This window comes from Manis pentadactyla, chromosome 10, assembly GCF_030020395.1.
Source record: "Manis pentadactyla isolate mManPen7 chromosome 10, mManPen7.hap1, whole genome shotgun sequence".
Lineage (NCBI taxonomy): Eukaryota > Metazoa > Chordata > Mammalia > Pholidota > Manidae > Manis > Manis pentadactyla.
Window position 1 is genome coordinate 113,792,440 of NC_080028.1, and position 16,799 is coordinate 113,809,238.

The 16,799-nt window shown below is 37.0% G+C and overlaps 1 protein-coding gene across 5 annotated transcripts in view; it reads right to left on the reverse strand.

Moving 5' to 3' along the window:
• PPFIA2 (PTPRF interacting protein alpha 2) overlaps nt 1-16,799 on the reverse strand; it is a 528,118-nt gene that overhangs the window by 20,441 nt on the left and 490,878 nt on the right. For 3 of the 5 annotated variants that reach the window (XM_057487534.1, XM_036912361.2, XM_036912337.2), the window contains 4 exons: nt 15,273-15,354; nt 12,009-12,209; nt 2,858-2,920; nt 1,580-1,609 (listed from right to left, as the gene is read on the reverse strand). In XM_057487534.1, coding sequence (XP_057343517.1) covers nt 1,580-1,609; nt 2,858-2,920; nt 12,009-12,209; nt 15,273-15,354 — 376 coding nt within the window. Of the gene's footprint in view, nt 1-1,579; nt 1,610-2,650; nt 2,921-12,008; nt 12,210-15,272; nt 15,355-16,799 lie in introns of those variants that run through there. The other 2 variants (XM_036912347.2, XM_057487533.1) reach the window with 2 other exon arrangements.

Genomic DNA, 16,799 nt, shown 5'->3' on the forward strand with positions numbered 1-16,799 from the left:
TGGTGTAGTGGCAAATCTTGATATGAAAACAGAAACCTCAGTAAACACACAGAGAGAGGAGCAAACAGGCTGTGGAGACAGAATGCTGATGCTTTACGCGGACATGGTTGTTACCCAGTGAAGCATGCAGCCAGTAATCCATAGAGGTCATTGGAAACAATCAGTCTTTTTTTTTTTAGAAATCAATCAATCAGTATAGACACCATAGTTCAAGAAGCAGAGCATGATAAAAAACTAAGAGAATCTAATTCTTTAATGTAGACATATAAACTGATCTTACCCACACTCTAAAACAGCCAATATGAAAACCAAAATCAATGATCACTTCTACACCTATTTTTAAAAAGGACTATTTCTTTCCATTAATTTTACAGTGCTTTCTATTTAGCTCCTTATCAAATGGCAAATTCATGATTGTAATTAGAACATGTATTTCTAATGGAAATCTAAGTGTTGCCCTTCTTTTGTGTTCTTAAAAATGATGAAATTCTTACTAAAACCTAAACCTAATGCAATAATTTTCTGAATGTTTGTATAGGTCCTAGTAATAGGTACCAAAATTTTACTTCAAGTCACAGGTTTAACTTACTCTAACTATAACACATTAATTCTTTCAGTTATACATGTATGAACACACAGAAAATGCACAGCTTCTTTGCAAACATACGTGTCTGTTCACAGTACAGGTTCTGGTCTCACGTTGCCATGTCATGAAGGCGAGTGACTTCGGACTTACAGTTGCTGTGCTGAATCTCATGTCTCTCCAGCTCCGTCCTCACACACCTTCCACTTACTTCAAAGTGTATGTGATTCATGAGTTTTTTTTATTTATCCCTCCCTTATATTCACCTTGTATGAGTCCCTGTAGGGGCCGGCCTACGGCCGAGGCTGAGTCCCACTATGGCTGAACACCGCCCTTCCACTCTAGTTGACCAATGCCCTAAGGTGGCGCACGCTTCCTGGGCGCCACCCTGCCTGGTTTGGTGGCATTAGCATAAGGAAGTTGCTCCTATAGGCTTGCATGATCTTGATCACCATAGGCCAGCTTCCTTTATATAAGGCATAAGCAGGAAAGAGAAGCACTCTCTCACTCACTCACTCTCTCACTCTCTCACTCTCGCACTCACTCTCTTTCCCACTCTCTCAATCTCTGTCTCCCTCTCTCCCCTCATTCTTCTTCTCATTCGCTCCCCCCGGCTGTTGCTTCTTCTCACTCACCTTCTCCCGGCCTTCCGAGCAACAATAAAGAACTGAAGTGAACCAGGTCTGTGTACGTATCGCTGTCATCAAGTCCCAATTAAATATATTCAAGAGTGATTTAAGAGAAATTTAAGTTACAGTTTATTCTTTTACAGAAAGGAAATTTCCCTTTCATTAAAGGCCAGCTATGAAATGATAATTATCCTATTTGCAAACTACGATGATTTAAAAAGGCATATATAGTTATTAAACATAATAAATTTAAATATATTTATCTTAAGCCAAGTGCAGATTTATAATGACATTCAACAGTTTCTTACTTGATACCCTCACAGCCTACTAAATGATAGGACTTGTTTGAAGCATATGAATTTCCTACCTGGGCCCAGTTTCCTTCTTCAGATTCTTTCTGTGTTAGCAGCAATGAACGATTAATAAAGCAGATAAATATAAGTTAATCTCAAATGATTACAGTAAATTTTTATAGCAGAAGCAACACTGTTATTAAAAATGTTAATTATGACATAAGCAGATAAATCCACAGATCCGTAGTCAGATCCATAGTAATCAATTTAGCAGTAAACAAAAGCAATGAGATAGTTTCTAATTTATTCCAATTAAATACACACACATATGACGTGAGATTTTCATGATATATTTGATCTGGTCATTCCAAACCTTTGTTTTTTTATCAAAGTGTGTGATTTTCTACATGTAATGAGTTATACAAATTTCTGATTCTATATATACAAATATACAATATGCAAATGTCTTTGAGAGATCTTCTAAAAGTAATTAATGAAATAGAATAATTCATAACTAGTCATAATTAGTAATTGATGAATGGCATACCTATAACAAAGCTTTGTGATAATTGATTTCAAAATCTTTCAACCAACAAAACTATACAAGACAAAAAATAAAACAGACTAAACTAGAAATGTAATTAGTTTACAATATTGCCATTTTTATCCATCATAAACTAGACAACTTTTCAAATAGGGATAAAAACTGAAAACATTAAATTTAAAAGGGGAGTAGCTAAGAATAAAATGCATGTCTCACCCAACTTTATTACTTTAAATGAGAAATGACTATATATATTAAATTTTTTAAAGCAGACAACTATGGGTCACCAAAATTTATTTAAGCCAGTGTTTTGAATACCAAATGAACCAAACATTTCTTTTGGTAGCGGGTGGGGAGTCAAGCTCCGTATCTGACATGGCTTAGTGTGAGAAACTAAATTATTGTATTTAAAATGGCTGTTCAATCTGAACTTTTCTATTACAAGTTTAATTAGGTTTGACATCACATATGACCTGTGAACATGCCCAATATTAATTGCTATTTGTTACCAAAAATTGCCAGTGTTGCAAAATGGATAAATAAACATCACTAAATTCTTGAAACAAATTATTGTTTGCATATCATAAATTCTTATGATATTAACCACATCATGAAAATCTGGCCCTGCTTCATTTGAAAAGTGTCCAAGTGCAGTAAAATAAAACTGTAACAAAAAATGCTAGTTTTCATTGCATATCATTGGGAACACATACCCCATTACTCTGATCTATCATAAACAAAATCGCTTTTTCATCTAAATGGCAACACAGTAACTTTTCTTATGTTCAACAAAACTGTGAAGACTAACCGTTTTTGCTGGAGCTGCAAGATTTTCCATTTCTTCATGGGTCACCCAAACGTTGCCTGAAGGCTAGTGAGAGGCCCAGGGGAAGCGGTGGGGTCCGTGGGAGGAATGCAGCAGTAAAGAAGAAAGGCAGAGCCCTGTCAGTTAGCCCCACAGCAGCACGCCTACGCTCTGGCCTCTACAGCATGCGCGGCACAGACAGCATTGCTGGTTCGTTCAGGGCTCCCTTTTTCTTCTACTTAAAAAGATTGAATAGAAACAGGCATGCTGTGAAGCTCACGTGGGATAGATTTAAAGTGATACTTCTATGATGATTAATCAGGAAAAGCCTTAATCAAAATTTGCATTTCAAAGATCTTGGGCTATTGAATCTATTTTTTCTCAGAAAGCAAAAGCATATGTGTTTTCTTGTGTTATTACCCATATCTCATTCACAAAATTTTGATTCCTCAATGTCCTTGGAAAGAGATAATTGGTTGCCAGTACAAAGCTGGGAGAACTATCATAACCTGAATGGAAACCAGTATCAGCTTTTCCCAAATGACTTCTTCCTTTTTCCAATTCAGTAAATACGTTGTCTTTTATATTCTTAGAGCGGGGAAAAGAAGTGAAATGATATTCTTGATATAATAGAAGGTTATTTCTCCAGCCTCACTAAATGCTGTCAGAAATTACAAAACCTGGGCTTCCTTTCTTTTCAGTAGTATTCAATGCCATTCTAGAGAAGAACATGATGTAAAAAGAAATTTTCCTTCTAGCAAGCACTATTCTACTACGAAATCACACTTATTTTCAAATAAAACAACCCATGATATTTGTTCTATACTCTGAAAAATGTACAAAAAATTTCTAACCGAAGTCCACTCAGTAATCTACAGATCAGGCGTATCATTTACGGCAATGGCTGCTGGGAACCAACATCCCATCAAATGTCACCGTTTCACTGGGAAATCTTTATGAATGTTGCAAGGTTGTCCAAGTACATCTGTCCTATGTTATGATGGAATTTATATCCTATGTAGTGCTTGTTACCTTTTCTGAAGGGGTCTACTTTTAAAGAATTGGAAGTACCAAAGCTGAGACCCCAGCATCAATCACCACCATAACTCTCCCTAGCCTTTTTTATCAGCACATAGCACCGTGTTGCCTTTCATTCGATCATAAATAATGTAATTTTATAAACTACATTGATGAATATAATTCTATATGAGCCAAATCTCATATATAAGAGAATTACATATATAGTTGAGTATCAAAAAAGGAGTTGAGTAATAAATATTCATAATTATAAGTGAATCATAAGGGCATAAAAATCCCAAATGATAGGTATCATATATATGTATAGAATTGCCATTCTCCTACCGTTTTGGAATTTAGAGTGTAGCTGAGTTTCTTTATGCAAGATAAAATTGTGCATACTGTAGAATATATTTAGATAACAGGAGGCATTCACGTCATTAAAAGCCCTTCTCTACTCCCAGCTTCTGGGAATGGCACTCACTCTATAAATCGAAAGTTGCCTATGAATATTAAATCATTGAATCATTTGGAAGAAGTTGCTTTTATTGACTTTGTGAAGAGTGTACTATGCTGAAAAGAACTTTACGCTCATCTGTCACATTCTCTTTACACCCAATGACCACAGCGTTCTGCCTGAATGGCTGTTCAAAGTGGGCTTGACTGATGGTTAAGCTCATCAGTTACAATGATTTCTGTAGCTTCTACCTTGACATGAATCCAGATGATGACGATCTCCCTCCTTCTCTAAGAAACTTGACCAGCATTATCTCATACTGGAGTACACTCTCGTATAATCTCTTTCACACATTATCATAAATCTATTTTTGTAAGTTTATTTTATTATGGAATGGCCAAGATGCTGGAAGCTATGGGTTTATCTGTATTTTTACATGCAAAAGGAATAAATACCAGGGACATTTTCTAGTGTATGGTTGTATTCCAGCTGTGTACCTTTGATCTGCAGTTTTACTTCTGAGGAGCACTGCCTGCTCTACTATCTTGTAAAGTAAACCACAAAATAGATTCTACCCAACGCTGTCAATCAGACATTAGTCAAGCTTTTAGCAAATTTACTTCATAAGGAAGGCCATGTGTAGTAAGTCATTTATTCAGATTTCCTTTTATCCCATCAGTTTGAGGGATGGGACTTTCATCTGGGTAAGCCAAGAAGGGGTGCTTTAGAGCATGAGGGTTTCAGGGAAAAGCATAACTTAGAGAAGAGCTAGAGTGGGAAGACATAGGATGCTGGTGTTTTGGGTACAACGACAAAGAGAATACAAAAAGGAGTTTGGAAAAGCATAAAGGACAAGCTTCACAAATAATTTGGTTGTGGTTCTCTGAGAGCCTCTGAAAATCATTTACTCATTGTCCTCGGCAGTCCATGCTGCAGCCCTCAAGATCTGAGCTGGAGAATGCAAACGGGTAGCCATTTTGTGTGTGTGCATGTGTGTGTGTGTGGCTAATGCCATCTAACAGGTGATTTCTAAAATTTCAACTATTTGGAAATTTACCCCCTTATAGTTAAGAGGCTTGAGTTCCAGCAGTGCTACTTCTCAGTGACTTCCCTCAGACATTCCCTAAACCTCTATAAATTTAAGATTCTACACTTGGTAAGTGGGCTAGAACTACATACTTCATATTAGAAAAAATACTGAACAGCTTAAATCAGGATAGAATATGTCCTGATACAAGACAGAGAATAGGATGAGGCAGGTAAGGTGCCAAGAGAGTTATACTCACTTCTGGGGTCATGCAAGTACAGGGTTGGCACCTGACAGTGAGTGCCTCCTTAAATTGTTGTGTTTGAGGTGTCTTGCTAGCCTCACCTTAGTCCAGATGGAATACAATATTTATACAGTATTATCAAGTGAGAACTAGAAAAAAAGTTCCCTAAAGGATGTTAAGGATTAAAGCACTTAATTAAATCATGTAAAGAGTTATAACATAAAAATAAACATTAAAATGAATTTAAGGAAGAACTCATGAAAATTAATTAGGGGAAAATAATTCTCTTGCTGTCAAAAATGCAAAATAACTAAAGCAGTCAGACCTCAGAATAATACTAAACATTTCCTAGATGGGAGTAACTTCCGTTACCTATGCCATTCTGAAGAACTACTTTACAGTTGAATTGCAAAGTAAATTAGCTTGAAATTTAGTTTTCTCATTCAAAATGTCCTAGATCCATATTTCTCCCCTATCTGAATTTATGTTCTTGCTGTAAGAAGAGAAACACTTCTCACTGTAATAAGACTAGTATTTAAACAGTCATTCCTCACCTTATTTCACTAAAGGTTGAGGCTTATGAGATTAGTAACAAGGACAAGGGAGCCAAAGCAGGCTGGACAGGTGCTGTGAGAGAGGGCATGGGCTGAGGGTGGGGAGCAGGAGGGTGTGCTTGTGAAATGTACAGAATCTGGGGCACAACCACATGGGAGTGTGACATCAGACAAGTCACTTAATCTCCCTACACATGACTTTCTCCCATCTATAAAACAGACATAAGACAGATCTATATGAGACAGATACCTCTCTCATCGTGTTGTTGTGAGGCTTCAGTGAATTACATATAAAGCACGTAGAATAGGGTCTGACATGTAGGCACCCAGTGATGCTGGCTATTACTGTGATTTCTTTAGAAATTTTGTTGAGCTATTCCTGCCCAAGCAAATCCTTAGCTTAATAAACACTCTCTATTTTCCCTCCCTGTACATTGTGCTGGCTGATGCCTATCTTACACCTTACTTTTCTGCTCAAATTTGCTGAATTATATGTTCCCAAAGTTATTTATTTTTACTGCATTACTTTTTAATTAGGCAATTTAAATGAATATGACATGAAGCAAAAGAGAAATTTGGCTCATGTATGAGCACTAAGTTAATCTATTCGAAAAGACCAGATAAGGAGATACAACTTTGTCGAAGTCTGGGAGAAAATATGTAAATGTCCAGAAGGAGTCTTCACTCAAATACCTTTTGAGTATTGTGAAGTTACTGCTTTAAAAAGAAACTCAAACTAGAAAAACTGAAGATGTTTTATAGATGAAGTTATGAAATAAAGATACTATAGAACTTCAGGTATTGGAACTGCACTCAAAGAAAAGCCCTAGGTATCTCAACTACATCTGCCAAGTACCTCAAGAACAGAACCATAGATCAGTGGCATAGAATAGAGAACCCAGAGAGAAACCCATGGTCAATTAATATGTGACAAAGGAGTCATGGATATACAATGGGGAAAAGGCAGTCTCTTCAATAAATGGGGTTGGGAAAACTGGAAAGCTACATGCAAGAGGATGAAACTGGGTTACTGCTTAACTCCTTACACAAAAGTAAAAATCAAAATGGATTAAAGACCTAAATGTATGACATAAAACTATAAAACTTTTAGAAGAAAACATAAGCAAAAATTTCTTGAACATAAACATGAACGATTTTTTTCTGGACACATCTCCTTGGGCAAGGGAAACAAAATAAAAAATGAACAAGTGGGACTACATCAATGCTATTGTACAGCAGAAGACACCATCAACAGAACAAAAAAGGCATCTTACAGTATGGGAGAATATCTTTGTAAATGATTTATACAATATATTTGGTAACATCCAAAATATATAAAGAACTCATGCCTCAACACCCAAAAAACAAATAGCCCAATTAAAAAATGGGCAAAGGAACTGAACAACATTTTTCCGAAGAAGAAATACAAATGGCCAACAGCACATGAAAAGATGCTCCACACTGCTAATCATTAGGGAAACGAAAATCAGTATCACCTTATAACAGTTAGAATGGCCACTATCCAAAAGACAAGAAATAACAAGTGTTGGTAAGAATGTTGAGAGAAGGGAACCCTCCTACACGATTGGTAGGAATGTAAATTGATGCATTCATTCATTATGGAAAACAGTATGGAGGTTCCTCAAAAAACTAAAAATAGAAATATCATACAACCCATTAATTCCACTTCTAGGAATTCACCTGAAGAAAACAAAATGCCTGATTCAAAAAGATATATGCACCCCTTTATTACTGCCACATTATTTACAATAGCCAAGATATGGAAGCAACCAAAATTTCTATCAATAAATGAATAAAGAATATATAGTACATATACACAATGGAATATTTTTCAGCCATACAAAGAAAGAAATCCTGCCATTTGCAATACATGGATGGACAGAGAGGATATTATGCTAAGCGAAGTAAGGTAGGTAGAGAAAGACAAATACCATATGATTTCACTTACATGTGTAATCTAAAAACAAAACAAAACAAAATGAACAAAACAGCAATAGACTTATAGACACTAGAGGTGAATGTTGGTTACCATGGGGGAGGGGTTGGAGTAGGTGGGTGAAATAGGTGAAGGGAATAAAGAGGGACAAAATCTCAGTCATAATATAAATTAGTTATGGGGATTAAAGTATAGCATAGAGAATATAGTCAATAGTTCTGTAACATCTTTCTATGTTGACAGTAACTACAATGGAGTGAGAATTTAATAACATATATAACTATTGAATTACCACATTGTATACTTGAAACCAATATAACATTGTATATCAACTATACTTCAACGAGAAAATGTATCAACAAAAAGTTACAAGTGCCTGAATATTATATCTTTTTACTTAAAATGAAATATATAAAGAATGTATTTAGTTTTTATGACATTCCTCTTTAAACAAGTATTTCAATTAACTGATTATCTCCATCCTTATTCCATTAGTAAGAGGCTTTCTACACTAACAGCAACTTAGGAAGAAGAAAGAGAAAGTTGGAAGGTTAGGGCTGGCCAAATAAAATAATAAATGTAAACATTAGATTTTATTTTGGTACCTAGCCCATCCCTCTGGACAGGACAGGAGGCAGAGTCAGATAGAAGCTCTGTTTGGTTAACAACCACAACAAAAAAAGCCCAAATACTTTGTCCTTTTCCCTTGAGAATTTGAGCAAATAAACAAGATACATTTGGCTGAGGAACTCAAATCCAAACTTAAACATACAAGAAACTTGTGTTTCTGAACTAATTGCAGAGTTCTGGGAGATGTGATAACATTTCTTTGAAGGAAAGAAACCTGCTTTTATATTTGCATAGTGTGAATCTTAATATATAATTTTAGGTGATGACTTTAAAATGTCTTAACCTTTGTGCAGTGGATTCACTAGTAGAAATTGATCCAAATTTCTCTCTGCAAAGCATATGATATTTGAAATGAGCAAATACTCCCATGTAGACAGAGTAAAAAAGGAAGAAAAAGCACTCATTAAGTCATTTTTAAAGTGAATCAGCACAACTTATCTCTTTTTGTCACTTGTATTAATATTTGGCAAAGGGCATATATCCTCTCTGAATAAAGAGATTTCTCACATTAATATAAAGATGAATATTCCTATAACCTTACAGAAAAATGGAATTGATTATGACTAAGATTCATTTTACTATTCAATCAATAATCATAATGCAAAAATTTAATTCTGCTAGCAATTTAAAAAACTGAATTTAAGCAATCTTATAATCAGTATTGACCAAGGGGAGGTGAACAGCTGCCCAATACAACTTGGCAATTAAGGTTTAAAAGTAATAAGAATATAAATGCCCTGTAGGCAAATATTACTATGAAAATGATCTATTTATACAAAAATATAATCTCATGCATATCCACTATGGTAATGTTAAACACAATGAAAATTGTTAAATGAGTGAAGAAGCCAATATTAGGGATTTGGTTAAATCATAAATCATGCTATTTCCATGAAGGAGATATGCAGCAATTAAATATGCTATTACAACAGGATATTTTAAAAAATGAGGAAAATCTTCATGCTATGTTACTAAGTTTTAAAAGCAAAGCCCAAAATATATTGGGTGAAATAATTCATCTTTATAGAAAAATAAAAGAAATAGACTAGAAAAGTACCTATCAAAAAGTTAATAGTGAAGAAAATTAATAATTCTAAATAATTAATTACTGACTTATTACCTGTCTTTCAAATGCTAATTCCTCCTGAATCCTTGCTCACGCAGTTGGGATTTCTCCTTCCCTGGAATTCTGCAGCATCGGCTTCTACCTTGCATTTAGGAATTAGACTTTTTCATTTCTTAATAACCCTACTGCTGAACACGCGGTACTTTCCTTACTATCGCTGCCCTCTCTGAAGTCAGGGTCATACATCTTTCATATCCTCTGTAATGGTGGAGAGAGCAACTTGTACAATCATCATTTTTAAGATGAGTATTTATTATCTACAATTTGCAGGGCATTGCGTTAAGGCCTGGGATCTGGGGACAACCTGGACATATCCTTGCCTGGCCTGGTGTGGGATAAATCAAGAAGAAAATACTATAAAATGGTTGTTATAAGTATACAGGGTGGTAACTCAGGAAGTGAAGCAAACCGACTTTGTGGTTTAGTGAAAATGTTTTAGAGGAAGGATATTCAGAAATTATTAGATGAAGGATGAGCTGGGGAAGGATGGTGATTCTGGAGTGGGAAGGATGTCCCAGGCAGAGGGAAGAGCAATTGCAAAAGCTCATAATCAACCAAGAGCATAAAAGTTTAGGAAATTGGAAGAAGCCCTCTGTATTCGTGACCCGAGGAAATAAAGCCTTTGGGGCCAAATGAAGACACATCATCAAGTCTCACAAGATCTCTTCACATTTGACTGTTCCTTAAAATTGAAGTATGTTCTCACCTTTCATACTTTGTGATTTAAATTCCTTTAGACATTTCAGAAAAAAAAACCCTCTTAATTATTCTGTTTTTCATTCCAAAATGGATTAAGATGCTAAATAGAAATAATAAGGTATATTCTACTGTTCATCTTTATGTTGGGATATCAAATGCTCTTAATTTTTTGCAAGATGAGGCATTTTTAATAATTTTATATGCATTTGCTCTTGGGAGGAGAGCGATGATATAAACCAGTTGTGATACTTCTCTCTCAGTTGGATTATTCAGGAAATTCTTTATCAGATCTGAATTTGTTTTGCAATAACTATTTTAACGGCCTGCTCAGTTTTTGTTTAAATGTATTCTGAATTACTTTTTAGCTTGAAACACAGCATTAGTACACAGCTATAGTAGACAGCATGTATATACATTTAAAAATAATATACATAAGAGTTTGCTAGACTGTGTATTTTTCCTACATGTTATTTAGGAGGAAGTTAAAATGGTATTTTGCAAGAAAGATAAAGTCTTTTAAAAATTAATTTTGTATATCTGGCACTAGACTCTAGTACACTGGGAAGGAATTTAAGGGTAAATGCCATAAAACTGAAGCAAAAAATCTAAAACTGCTTAAGACCACATATAAAAAGTTACACAAGTAAGTTTTGTGCCTGAAATCTTCAATAAAGTAATACCACTTTTCTTTCTTTTATGCACTGTTCATATTTACCTCTTCTTCTATATATTATTATTTTGTATAGGAAGTGGGACCAGAGAACTACAGTTAACATCAGAAATCATACCTTTTATCAGCAAAAATTCAATTAATGATTGGACTAAAGAAAGAATGGCTATAATTTAGGAGTTTTACTTAGTATTTGAATTTTTCATCTGATATCCATTTTAGACATTTTATTCTTCCCTAATGTTAGGATAGGAACAAAATTATGAGAAGAATAGAGATTTGTAAATGAGAAGCAAACAGATATTGATGGAAGGTATTCCATCTGGTATTTGTAAAACATCAAATACCTGTGTACTTCCATAGTGATGAACTGCTTAGGAAGTAATGAGCTATACGCATCGCCTCTTCACAAAGCACTAATGCCAACAGCTCAACTCCTGAGAGGTTCGATTACATTTGAAAAAAAAAAAGAGAGACAGAGAAACATCCTGAAAAAGTATAAACTAGGGGTCTTGTTGCTTGGGAGAAAAATCTAAACTTTAGGCACTAGCTCAAATTCTATTTTGGTTGCAGCCTTCAGAACTGATAGGAATCAAAGCCCCGCAGCTGCAGACCTGTTGGAAGGAGCAGCGCGGTTAATGGAGAGCAAGCCAGCTCTCTCCAGAATAATCCCTGCCGCCACGGAAATGTTTGCTACAAGTTCACCCTGCGGACTGGGACGCTGCGAGGGCTCCGTCCGCACTGGGAGACGGACGGAGCACAGACGGACTCACAGTTCGGGACGTCGGCGGAGCGGACGGACTGGTCAGGGAAACCATCTCCTGGATGGCTAAGCGGAGCTTTAAGCGGTGCAGAGGGTTGCTGATGCCGATCTCTCTCTGGATCTCGGTGTCGGATAAAGCGGACATGATGGCCCCGCTCTTCACATTGGCTCGGCAGGCGGCCACGTACCAGGCAGGCATTCCCAACCAGAGCTGTTGGATGGGAGAGAAACCCACATACAGATCATGATGACAGTGAACATTTTAGTGTCTCATGGCCTAGGCATCATTCTAAGTGCCTTAACACGTAGGGACTCTTCTGTTGCCATAACCCCAGTTGAGTTAGATGCTATTATTATTTTCCCCAGAGGAGTAGATGCACAGGGACAGCAAGTACTTTATTTAATACCAGCTAGGCAGTGACGGAAATAAATATTTGAAATTGAGTCTCCAGACTGGGTAGTTTAACTAATTTGTATGATTAGGGATAAAAATAATAGCTGTACCGCACCAAATATCTCTTCTCCCTCACCTTAGGTTTAAGTACAAGAATAGCTACGAGCTACATTTGATAAAGGCTCAATCAACATCTGTTTAATGAGTAACTGAAATTTCAAATTCTGTGGAATTTTGAGTGCAGGGAAATAATGTCACATTATTTAAATAATTTAATGTCACGTTATAGGAAGAGACAGCTCTATCATCTCCAGCCTGTGATCTTAACCAAAACCTGTAGTGTAGCTGGGCCACATTTCCCACGTACCTACCTACACCTAGTGTGTGACCTTATAGTGTGTGACCTTAATTAGATTTTCTACTTAAACATTATTTTTGGAGAATGAAGTGATATGCTAATTGAAGAGCATCTGGAACACATCTTGAGCACTGGCTGAGTGCCCACTCACGTGCACTGTGGTGTAGCATCTGAATTACACTTAAAAAAGGAATATTCTCTCTGCTCCATTCCCTGCCAACTCCTCCCAACCATTAGTTATGAATAAGAAGCTTGGCACATCCAAGGGAGTAGCTCAAGTCCTGGTCGTTAAATATCCAGAACACAGAATTCGTTGTTGGTTATTTAATTTGTTGATATAAACATATTGAGCCAAAGGTGAGAGACTATGAGAGTGAGGAGACTGAGAGCAAGAAGATGATGACAAATTATGAATCAGCAAATACAATGGTAAGAGCATCAGACCGAGTCACAGGGCCTGGGCTCTACCTACTTCCCTGACATCGTGAGCCCTCCAAACCAATGACACCTTGACTGCAGATTCTTGACCCATAGAAGTTCCTGAAGAAAATCAAGGCCAAGTTGGTTGATAATTTGTTACATGGTAGAAGATACCTAATGCAGACATCCTTGTATTAAAACATCCTGCCGCATAAGAAGGCTACTTGTTTCCATAGGGGAAACAGACAGACAAGAGGACAAATCTTTGGTTGAGTCAATGGTCTGGGCTGTGACTGAGATAAAAGGAAGGAGAGAGGGGATCTAAGTACAGAGCATGACCGAAAAGTTTATGTCATCTTCCAGCAGGTGAGGGACAAGGAACTGACCTTCACTTGACAAGTATGATGAGATAAGATAGAAGATGGGACTTGACTCCTTAGTTTATAAACTCAAGTTGTTCAAAATAAACCACCCTTTCTCTTCTAAGATACCTGGATTTGCACATTGGTTAATATTACCCAAGTGCTTTCCAAGACAATGTCACCAATATCACCCCTGATTAGACTTCTAGAAAGTGTCTGATGTGGATAAATGGTGTATGAAGTGTCACACTACTGTACACGTCATTTGTAGCAGGCTGTGCACACAGGGAATTGCTAAGGAGGCAGAAGTGAAGAGCTCTCATTCATGGGATCACCTGGCTCAGTCATTTTGTTTATTCCATCTTATCATTTCAGGCACTTTAAGAAGCACATTATGAGCAATTTCTGTGTGTTCAGGATAGGTTTAATCAGCACAAACTTCCCTGCCTGCCATTTCCTAGCCTCTTAATGTCACTAAATCTGTTTTTTTTACCTACAGGATTTGTTCATCACTTGCTGAAAAATAGCAGCAACCTCTGTCAAACTGCAGCTTGTTTTATTAGAGAGCAACTGAACAGAGGGCTGGTATCAGCTTGGAGGTGGGCTTTCTTCAGCACTTTGTCTCATAATTGATTTTTGAAGTACAGTATTTTAAAGTCATGTTTGAAAGAAGCATCGCTTATCACTAATATGCTACAATTTCCCTGACAGGAGAGATTAAAATAAAATAAAGTGAAATATAGGCTTCTTTCACTCAGTCCAACAAAAGATGAAAAGCATGGTTTTATATCTTATATAAGACTATTGTTTAAACAAAAATGGGTTGTAATTTTTCCTCATTGATTAACTTGTTAGCTCTGGATATAATCATGAAGGTGGGTGAATTTATAATCCCCAACCACTTAACACAATGGGTTCTAATTGCCTGTGCCACTCAGGAAATGCCTATATCCTTCTTTGCCCCGACATCTGCATATCCTAGCGGCTGCTAGCAGCCCACGTTAGAGACCTGGATGCAAGGGGCAGTGAACACTACTCCTAAGTGGATGAAGGTGCCCTCTGTGATCAGATATGTGTTTCCTTCACTGTCCCAGTCTGCTTCCGCTGCTCTCTACCCTGCCCAGGTATTGCTTTGTTTTCCCACATCCCTGTGTTAGGCAGGAAACATTAAATGTAGTTCTCATTTCATTAGAATATTCAGTTTAGACACAGAGGAGAACAAGGGATAACTCTTTTTGCTTTATTTGAAGTGCTTAAACCTACCTGGCCTGTTTTAGAGAATTTGGTTCAGGAATTGAATTACAAGCAAAGGAATGGTTCTCTGTGCAGTTAAGTGGTGGTAATGATCTTGGATAACACCCAAGTGTTGACTATGGAGAGGGCTCTTCTCTGTAACCTGCTGCTGAGGAAGGGCTCTGGACTGATTGACTGGGACAGATGGTTTCTTACAACAACAGAAATGTTGCTCAATAATCATTTCTTCTCTTATGCTAGACATGAAGAGGGTGGAATTTAGAGAAACTTCTTTCATCCCACTTTCCTTTTTTCCTTTTGCCACAATCACAAGAAAGCATCAGAGTAAAATCACAATACCCACAGCTCTCCAGATAAAGAAAATATTCCCTTTAAGCCTATTCCAGACTGCTGGAAAGCTATGACTCCAGGAACCTGTTTTACCTATATCTTAAAAAACTCTCAGATGGCTAATGATTCGTTTGAGAGCCTTGTGGTGCCTCTTACCTCTAGCCACGCAACCACAGTGGGCCCATCCCACTGGGCAAAAGGTAGCCCCTTCCTCCGAGCCTCTTCTAGAAGTTCATGCCTGAGTACACAGCAAAGATTATTAGTCAGTAAATATGAAAAAAAGATGTATGTGATCATTTTTAATGACAACACTAAAAAAACCCAATAATCCTTTACAAGGTTTTTATGAGATAATCTGGAATAACAATTCCTCCTTCCTTTGAGTAAAACATGGAACTCACCCTTTGATTTTACTAGGAGTGAAACACTGACATCTAAAAATAGTTTCCCCCAACATTTATTCACTAAAATTCAAACACTAAATGTTAATGGACTAAGAAACTGAATTTTATCATCAGCAAATATCTCTCACAAGAAAATGGCCCACATATGCAGATTCAAGCATACATTATGGGATCTCATGTGGCTTGGTCCTTCTGCCCTGAGCACTTCCCCTTACTATTTCAATGGTAGGGAGAGAAGTCTGTATATCTGGGCAGGAGGTATATTGGGTCACTTTAGCTCCACTGAAGTGATGTGCTTGAAGTTAGTAAGTTCTCTGGGTTCAGGTGGCCAAATAGGAGTTAGTTCTTTGTCCAGACTACAAAATGGTTCTCATTTGAACAGAACCCTGAGATAACTTGACTTCCATCACTGCAAAGCAATGTAAGGTGTGAAATTCAATTGTACACTTTTTTTCATTTATAACATTATTGTTTTAATGAAAGTGAAGCACCTCAATGACAACAAATTGTTTCTGGTAACAAAAAGTTGTAAAGAGCCTCGACAAACGCATCATGAATCAATGTCCCTGCTACTGAGCCTTACAACCGATATCATCTCAAAACTCGTCTGAGATTGTTCACTGAAGTAGCAAATAGTGTTTTCCCTGAAACTCAAATTGATATATACATGACCAGCACTATATTGGAAAAATACATTTCCTGTTTCCTAGTATGCTTTGATCTTACAGACAAGCGACAAAAGTGTAGTATATTAAGTGCTTTCTTTTGAATATATGTCATGCTTAGAATCTATCACGAATATCATATATGAGCTCCAAAATGAAGCATTTAAATATTTCCTATCAGTCACTTATTATAATATGTTACAATGCATAATATGTTAAAATATATAATCGTAACACAAGAGCTGTTCATGTTTGCAGTGGATGCTACCAACTAGAAGTTGGAGATATAGCTGCTGAAGAGACCCTAAATCAACTGCTGTTTCATTTGAAGGACAGCCAGGAAAGCAGGGGTAAGTTCTGCATGTAAGTGGTTCAGGCCCAGGGACAGGAATGAGCGACACTGGCGCCCTCTGTCCAACGTGAGAACTTGAGGGGCTCCCTCACCTGGCTTGCCGGCCCATCACCCTCTCCCTTGGGCTTCCCAATGACACGCCTTTAGAAAACCAGACTTGGATAGCTCAGTCTCACTGTGACCAAGGAATGGGGTGAAGAGTCAAACAGCCAATCCTCAGGTACTTGAGCACCTGTAGTGAGCTTAGGCCTGTGCTCAGTAA